This window comes from Hibiscus syriacus, unplaced genomic scaffold, assembly GCF_006381635.1.
Source record: "Hibiscus syriacus cultivar Baekdansim isolate YM2019G1 unplaced genomic scaffold, ASM638163v2 tig00003041_pilon, whole genome shotgun sequence".
Lineage (NCBI taxonomy): Eukaryota > Viridiplantae > Streptophyta > Magnoliopsida > Malvales > Malvaceae > Hibiscus > Hibiscus syriacus.
In genome coordinates this window covers 7,866,170-7,875,300 of record NW_024061960.1, presented here as the reverse complement: position 1 = coordinate 7,875,300, position 9,131 = coordinate 7,866,170, and the positions used below count along the sequence as shown (strand labels likewise).

The 9,131-nt window shown below is 36.0% G+C and overlaps 1 protein-coding gene and 1 long non-coding RNA gene across 3 annotated transcripts; both read left to right on the top strand.

Annotated features, from left to right (window-relative positions):
• The first annotated feature begins 894 nt into the window (after nucleotides 1–894).
• On the top strand, nucleotides 895–1,811 carry LOC120171033. Of its 2 annotated transcripts, none has more exons than XM_039178847.1 (2): nucleotides 895–1,145; nucleotides 1,259–1,811. In XM_039178847.1, exons 1-2 carry the CDS (start codon nucleotides 1,012–1,014, stop codon nucleotides 1,710–1,712), a joined length of 588 nt encoding a protein of 195 aa, XP_039034778.1. In that variant the 5' UTR covers nucleotides 895–1,011; the 3' UTR covers nucleotides 1,713–1,811. The 2 variants fall into 2 exon arrangements, with proteins under 2 accessions (XP_039034778.1, XP_039034783.1); XM_039178852.1 differs by having other exon boundaries at nucleotides 895–1,150; nucleotides 1,264–1,811.
• Nucleotides 1,812–2,266: 455 nt separating this feature from the next.
• LOC120167438 lies at nucleotides 2,267–2,937 on the top strand. Its single transcript, XR_005520045.1, has 2 exons — nucleotides 2,267–2,384; nucleotides 2,673–2,937. It is a non-coding gene; the product is annotated as an uncharacterized LOC120167438 (long non-coding RNA).
• The last annotated feature ends 6,194 nt before the right edge of the window (nucleotides 2,938–9,131 follow it).

Here is a 9,131-nt window from a genome sequence, read left to right as displayed (position 1 = left end):
ATGTTTTTCTTGTTTACATCTTTATTCCTTTTGTAAAGGGGATTGGTTCTAGCTTAGCCTTTGAAAAACTAGGGAGTTGTAAATGTTATCTTTTTTTCCTAGAAAAAGAAAGAATAAATTAGTGAATTTGTTAGAAAATCCTTGGTGAGGAACTATGATAGTGGATGTAGACTTGGTTGAGAAGTCGAACCACTATAAATCCTTGTGTAAATTGTGTTATCTTTTTTACTCCTTTAATCCCTAAACTCAAAAAGTCAATTCACCCCTCTTGAAAAATTATTCGATTGATCAATTAAGCTTCATCGAAATCCCAACAGACTCAATTACACTCATAAAAAATTGATCTAAATTGAAATTATTAAAATAAAAGATTAACTGGATAAGATCAAAATTTATCAAATATGAAATAAATGATCACATCCATTCATGTTTTCATTAACAATAACTTATATTTTGGTTGTGAAAATTATTCACAACTCATATATTTTTTTTTGAATTAATATGAGATAAATATAAGGTAATATTTATTTAAATAATTTCAAGCATTTGATATTGAATGTTTATATTTCTGCATATATAATGTTTAAATTTAAAATCTTAATAAATAACAATAATTATTTAACCATTTAAATATATTAGTTCGTACGACTTGTCAATTAAATAAGTTTATTCTAACGTAACAAAAAAAGAATAAGTTTATTTTAATAAAAAAAATTCAAAACGGACGTTTGGACTGAATTTGAAAATTAAAACTTTTACCTCAAGAATTGGAATCTATGACGTTAGCATTGTGGGATCCTCTACACTTTTTCACCCTCTCCCGTTACCGAATAGCATAAGCTAAAACTCTATAAATACGGTTCAAAGGATGACCAAACCTAGGCTTGAAGGTGCCACTACACAACAGCATCTTCCTCCTCTTCCTCCGCCGCCGAAAACGACAAATATACTTGACTTCTCTGTTCACAGACACCGGATCTCTTATCAACTGTACCCAATCCAACAAAAAGCATGGTCGGAACTAACCCCACCATCAAATTCCTCTGCAGTTACGGCGGGAAAATCGTCCCTCGTTACCCTGACGGGAAACTCCGTTATCACGGCGGTGAAACCCGTGTACTCGCCGTTGACCGGTCCATTTCCTTCGCGGGTTAGTATTTCTTCTATTATTTTATCCACCTTCTTTTTTCATTTGAAGTAGAATATTTTGAAGTCAAATCGGCGTTGTTTTAAGCATGGAGAAATAATATATATTATATACAGAGTTATCGATGAAGATGGGAGAGATGTGCGGGACACCGGTGAGTCTACGTTGCCAGTTGCCGACGGAGGATTTAGACGCTCTGGTTTCGATCACTTCCGATGAGGATATCGCGAATCTCATCGAGGAATACGATCGTGTGGCTTCGCCTCCGTCTTCTTTAAAGATCAGAGTCTTCCTTTCGCCGCTGAAACCGGCCAGAAAATCGATTTCCTCGCCGCCGAAACCGGCTAGAAAATCGATTTCTTCGCCGCCTTCATCATCGACTGCGTCTTCGAAGTCATCTTCTTCATCCACTCCCAGATATTCCTGCATACGTCAGATCCCAGGGTCTCCCGTAGCTTTCCCTCTTTGCTCTAAGAAATCGGCCGGACAGATGATTCCTTACTACGGTTACCATGGTCAACCTAGTTATATTTACCTTGTTCACAGCGGGAATTACAGGCAATAGCAGAGGATGGAAAGATGCGAAAGATCATATGATTTATTAGTCAGTTGTGATCCTTAGTGAAGAACAAGTAATGATCAATACTACCCATAGAAGAAGAAAAAGAACTTAAACCATATATTATGATGTTTGTATTTGAAAATGTATATCCTTTAAGAACTGGTTTTGATTAATGAGTAGCCATTAATGAATTCTCAGCTCCTATATTCGTTTTCGATCATCTCCCAAAAATCCCCAACTTTTTTCTCTTTCGGAATGTTTTTGATGGCCGAGTTCCACTAAACTTCAATTTCTCTGAGCTTCCCCCAATAATAATTCTCTCTTCTGCTCGATCTCCATTAGCGCTTAATCATTAAAGCAGTTTCCAGAATTCTCGTGCCACGTTCTTCTTCCTTATCCTCAACAGTTTCCCCTCATTAACACGTGTGGTCCACGCGTGTTATATTTTCGCGGGATTTATCATCGCCCTGTTTTTACTTCATTTTTTTTGTTTTTATTTCTTGTTCTGATCTTTTTTTCCTTTTGCCTTTTAATAGAAGATTATATTTTGTGTTCTTTATCCTTTCAAATTTTCTGATAGTTAATATTTTTGGTTATTCGATTTTCGCAGGTCAATGAGTTGAGGACTTAAAACACCAAACAGTCTTTGAACGATTGGCGTTTTAACATCAATGGGTAAGTGCTTTTACTTTAGTATTAGGTAATTCAGTTCATTGATCATAATCGATAGAAAATCTGATCTTAATATTATAAAATGAACAGATTATATAAAAGAGTCGTTTTACAGTACTTGGATCATATAAATTATATCAACTTTTATGAATATTAGATTTATGAGACGAGAAAGAAAAGTATTTGCAGAAGCAGATAAATATAGTTTGTGGGTGGGAATATCTAAGATGTGATATGCTAAGCCAATGGGCATAGCTAACTCCTGATTACTGATTATTTTTCTTGGTTCAGTTATGAGCACAGATTCGATCCATTAGTTGCAAAACGGCAAAAGAAGCACGAAGAAATGGTTGTTAACAATATCAAACAACCCAAGTAGCAATTGCAATAAATTCTGGAGGGACCATTGGAAGAATCAGATGAGTCATCACTCGGATTTATTAAACAAACTGTCCCATTTCGACAGCTTGTATGAATTTTTAATTAATAAAAGAGTTGGGCATTAGTTCCAAGACAAATATGAGAAAAATACGAATTGGAACTCAAATTAGTTGGATATTATTTAAAAGTGATTGTATTGATGATTCGAAGGTAAGGTCTCCACTCATTTAAAAAGGAATATTCCCTTGAAATGTTGGAGATATACAAATATTAAAATCCGATGGGGTTTGGATAGGGGATAATGATAAAGTGATTCTAAGGTTATCCCATTCATACCCGACCATGTGTCACGTTTTCTTTTATAATAAATAAAAGAAACTGTGTCGGGAAGGTTCGCATTGGGAAATCATGAATTTGGGAAGTGTATTTATGGTAAGGAGCGGAGATTTGCATTATAATTTATGTAAGCAATAAATGGTGCAGCCGTTGATGAAATTGAGGTCATCAAGCCTTTGATTTGATGATAAGGAGCAAGAGACCGGTGTGTGTGGCTTACTGAAGACCTGAGAGTAATGATGAAGCATGCGTCGCCTCTTTGTCTTCAACAAATTGGGACTTTCATCATATTGTGCCAAATACTGAACACACATCAATCATTTCATCTCTAACTCAAGATTGAATCGAGATTAACCGCTAAAAGACCAAAACACGATGCTAAACGATCGGTGTCTCAGGGGTACTTTACCAACATCCCGAAGCCATTGCACAACTAACAACACTTCAGGCCTCCATCGATGTAACACTAACATTCATGTAATTAGGCTAAGCCAAGTTATATATCGATTCCAATGGCTTATCACCGAACTACATGTAAGGACAAACCTAAGATTTTATATTATATGTGTTGGAACCGTCTTTCGGTTGGGTCCCGGAATTGAGTTTCGACTTGAATAATTGATTGGGTTAGGAGTCGCCACCGATAATTTATTTTAAAAATAAAACGGGTTGATCGAATACCTTATCTCTTACCTGATCTGCGTCTTACAAGTGATTTGTCGGATTCGGGAGTCGGTTACAGTCAATGAAGGGTTAGCACCCTTGAACTGCCCTTTCGGTACTATGTAATTTACAGTTGTCTTTAATTAAGAAAATTGTAAGTTTAACTTAAAAGGTAAAATTACGATCCAAAATTACCTACCTCTGATTAATTTGAAGATGTATCCTTTAAAAGTTAAAAATTGTGTTAGATAACAAGATAATAAAAATGAGTAAAATGAAGAAGGTAAGATAAAAAATAAATGCAATAAAGTAGAGAAAGTAGCACATGCAAAGAAAATGTAAACAAGACAAATAACAAAATTATAGATACACAAAACAAATATAAAGAAAGATATATATAAATAAAATGCATAGCATAAAGAAGATAAAAATAACAATACAAAAAAAGGAAGATATAAAAGATAAAATGGAATTTACAAAATAAATTTACATAACATATAATAATGGTAATAAAGAAAAAATATATATAAATAATAATAATAATAATAAAGGCAAAAGAATAATAAAAATATAAAATAAGAAATTGTATGATATAATAATAAAAAATGAAAATATAAAAATAATAGAAAAATACGTATATATATAAATATAGGATATAAAATATGAAATATAAATATATATATATAATAATACTAATGATAAAAAAATAAAAAAATAGTACGGGTATGTAAAAATAAAATATAAGGAATAATATTAACTATATATATATATATATATATATATATATATATATATATATATATATATATATATATATATATTATAATGCAATGTATGATAAAAAAAGGAAAATTAAAGTTAAAATCTATAAAAAGGATTAAATCGTAAAAACAGAGGATTGCGTGACCAATTTTGAAGTATTTCGAGGATGAAATCGAATTTTGGTGAGCAAAAGAGGCCTGTTAAAAACAATGAGGGACCGAAACGCAGTTTTTATTACAAAACGCGCGGGTCACCTGATAATGGATCGAGTTGCACGGGTTCAATATGGGCTATGTATAAAGCCTAAAAAAACTCTTTTAATTTTCATTGTTTTCATTTCTGGATCAAGGCTCCACTCTCATTCCTTTGTTTTCTCTGGTTTTTTCTTGTGTTTTTGATGAACACATGAACGCCACCATAAATTCCATATTCCGACCACCGTTGTCGCCTCGCCGGCCTCCGTTCATCAGCAACAAAACTTACTTTTTTTGTTTTTTTTAAAAAGCTTTTCATATCCACTCTCAAAAAATCAAAACGGTTTTTTCAAAAAAATATTCGGGGAAGTGTAGATCTGAAAAAGAAAACTCAAAAAAAAATTGTATTCAAACCAAAACGTCAAATGAGAAAATATCAGTTCCACATGCAAGCATCACAGACGAAAAGGTGAGATCCTTTTACCTTTACTTTGCTTTCGAAAAGAAAATTAATTATTTGAATACCCTCGTAGCTTGCTTGTAATTTCTGGCTTTTATTTCGTATCAACCGTAATGTTACAACCAAATGGATTACACTTATTTATAGTCTATGAAATACTATCTTTAGCAGAGTCCTATTTGATTTTAAATTCTAATGCTCCTTGGTATCTTTTGTTATTTTGTGTGGGTATTCCTTGCGTCGGAGTTTACGGGATTTGGTGGTTGATGCACCGAGGGAATCGGGCTTGTTGAGTGAAGAGAGACGTGCGAGAGGAGGCTTGCGGCGCTGGTGAGCGGTTGTTGGAACAACAACAACCCTAATTTTCCTTAGGGTTTCTTGTTGGGTCGTGGGTTGTGTTGGTCTGTTGGGCCATGTGGGATCTGGTTCCGGGCCTGACACAATGTAAAATAAAAATATATATATGTAAATATGTGTATAATATATGTGTAATAAAATAAATAACCTGTAATGTAAATATATTAAAGGATAAAATTTGGTGTCTTCAATTGCCTCTCTTTGCTCATTATCGTGTAACAAAAATGGAGCAAAGATTAAAAGACACAAATTTTAACAATATCAGATATCTTCCGTCGTAGAGTTGATATCCGACATTAAGACTGGTTTGTCAATTTAAATCATAAAATAACTCCCTCGTCGTGAGGTTGAGTCGAAACTGAAAAATTCTGAGCATGAAATCCTTCGTCATGAAGTTGAAATCAAACTCAAAGCTTTGACCAGTAGCTCCTGGATCATCTTCTGGCTCAAGATACTTCGTCGTGAAGGTGAAGCTTGACCCGTAGGCTTCGGTATGGATGTGTTACAGATGACTCCTTCGTCGTGAAGTTTGTTCAATCTATTTGTGAAGTTAGAATTGTATATGGCCCCTTCGTCGTGAAGTTGAGCCTTGGAATTGGATATCCTTCGTCGTGAAGTTGAAATCCAATGTAAGTTGCGTTGTTTCGAGGCCAATATTCTTCGTCGTGAAGTTGAAATTGACTCTGAAACTGGAAAGTTTATTAACAAATGTTCCCTCTTTGAGTTGGATATCCTTCGTTGTGAAGTTGAAATCCTGATATAGAGATAGATGCTGCTTGTGTGCACGATTCCCTTGGTCGTGAAGTTGAAACCGCGGGTAGCCCATTCGTAGTGAAGTTGAGCCTGGTAGTTGGATATCCTTCGTCGTGAACTTGAAATCCAAGTAAGTTGTATTGCTCCGAGTCCAATATCCTCCGTCGTGAAGTTGAAATTGGCTCTGGACCCGAACAATTGTTTGTTGACAGTCAACCGCCCCTTCGCTGTGAAGTTGAGCTTGTGTTGTCTCGAGTCTAATATCCTTCGCTGTGAAGTTGAAATTGACTCTGAATGAATTTGACAATCAGACGCCCCTTCGTCGTGAAGTTGAGCTTGTGTTGTCTTGGGTCCAATATCCTTCGTTGTGAAGTTAAAATTGGCTATGAAATTGGGAAGCCCCTTCGTCGTGAAGTCGAGCCCTGAATGGCACGATATCCTCCGTCGTGGAGTTGAAATCGTGAATGTGTGGGTGCGATATCCTCCGTCGTGGAGTTGAAATCGTGGATGGCCCCTTCGTCGAGAAGTTGAGCCTTGACTTGAATATCCTTCGTCGTGAAGTTGAAATCCAAGTATTGTATGTTGCGGGTGGGCACGATTCCCTTCGTCGTGAAGTTGAAAACGTGGATAACCCCTTTATTATGAAGTTTGGCTTCGAGCTAGATATCCTTCATCGTGAAGTTGAAATCTACTCTCGAGCAAATTGTGTTGTTTCGAGTCCAATATCATTCGCTGTGAAGTTGAAATTGGCTCTAGCTAAAACCTGCAAAGTGATGCATATATGCGATGGATGCAATGCCCTTAGGTATGCCTAAAATGCATATGCAACATATGTTATTCTGGGCTCTGGAGAGAAATCTTGATCTTCGATGGCCTGTTGTTGACTCTTGATTTTGAAATCTTGAAGTTTTGATCCCTGATCTTGAATTCTTCAAATGTTTAAATCTGATGGGCACATCCTATTTGTCTCTTGATTTGGGAAATGCTTCTAGACCATCTCAAGTATGTTCCTGAGCCTTGTCCGATTTCCGGGTACCTGTACTTTTCAATGAATCTTTGTACAGTAATATGCAATTATCTTTTGCATAAGTAAATAAATCATTGAGTTTAAGTTCAATTCAAGATGCTCGAAAGGAATTGATTTAGAGAAAAAGATTGTCTCTATTCATAAGAGAGAAAAAAACAAATAATACAAGACAAACATTTTGAAAAATGAATACATGATGAAATATGAGATCTCGATAATGTGGGCACTTCTGAGCTGAAAAGCCGTCAGGTGACTTTGAACACAGCCTTTGCCAAGGGATCTTTGAAAATGCGACAACGTTCTAGAGAGTACAACCTTTCTCCGACTTGTTGAGTTTGTAGGAGATTCAGATGCCGGGATGCTTCCACTATCTGGATTTCTTAAACTGATATCCAAATCGCCCTTTCGGGTTTTCAACTTGGACCTATCGTTGGTTGCAAGACGCTCTTTGCGGGTTTTCATCTTGAACCCATCTTATTTTTCTTTTCTTTTTTCTTTTTCTCTTTTTCTCTTTTTCTTTTTTCAATTTAGGGCATCTTTTCGGGTTTTCACCCTAAACGTTTTTTTTTTCTCTTTTTCCTTTTTTCAACTTAGGAAGCCCTTTCGGGTTTTCATTCTAAGCGAAGTATTTTTTGACTACATCCGAGTTGATGGGATGTGGCAGTTCAGGTCCGTCCATTTCATCCAGGACAAGGGCTCCTCCGGAGAAGGCCTTTTTCACGACATAAGGTCATTCCCAATTTGGCGTCCATTTTCCTCGAAAATGACCAAATTCTTTTTAGTACCAGATCTCCTTCGCAAAATATTCTCGGGCGTACCTTTTTGTCATGTGCTCGGTTCATTCGTTTTTGATAGATTTGACCATGATGAATGGCTTTCAATTTCTTTTCATCTATCAGGTTAAGCTGATCATATCTGGATTGTACCCATTCTGCATCATCCAGTTTGACCTCTGTCAAGACCCGGAGCGACGTAATATCTACTTCAATGGGTAGCATTGCTTCCATTCCATAAGCTAGTTAAAATGGAGTTGCCCCAGTCGAGGTTCGTACCGAGGTTCGATAAGAGAACAAAGCAAAATGTAACTTCTCATGCTAGTCTTTGTAAGTTTCAGTCATTTTCTCCACTATTTTCTTAATGTTTTTGTTTACTGCTTCTACTGCTCCGTTCATCTTTGGTATGTAAGCAGTGGAATTGTGATGTTTTATGTTGAACAGTTCACAAGCAGCATTCATCATTTTGTTGTTCAAGTTTGTAGCATTATCGGTGATGATCCTTTCAGGTAGACCATACCGACATATGATTTCTTTTTTCAGGAACTTGCAAATAATGGACTAAGTGACACTAGCATTTGATGTAGCCTCTACCCATTTCGTGAAATAGTCAATCGCTACGTGAATGAAACGGTGACCATTCGAAGCCTTCGGATGAATTTGGCCGATAACGTCTATGCCCCACACTGAGAAAGGCCAGGGCGACGTCATTACATGAAGTGGATAAGGTGGAACATTGATTTTATCTCCGTAAATCTGACATTTATGACATCTTCTAGCATAGTTGATACAATCACTTTCTAGTGTGGACTAAAAATATCCGCATCTCATTATTTGTCTTGACATCATATGTCCATTTGCATGTGCTCCATAAACTCCATCATGTACTTATTCCACTATTATTTTTGCCTCTTCAGCATCGACGTACCTTAACAGGACTTGATTATGGATCTTCTTGTATAAGACCTCTCCGTCAAGGACATATCCAGCTGCCATCCTTCTAAGGGTTCTCTTATCGATTTCGGTGGCTTCTTCTGGATAACT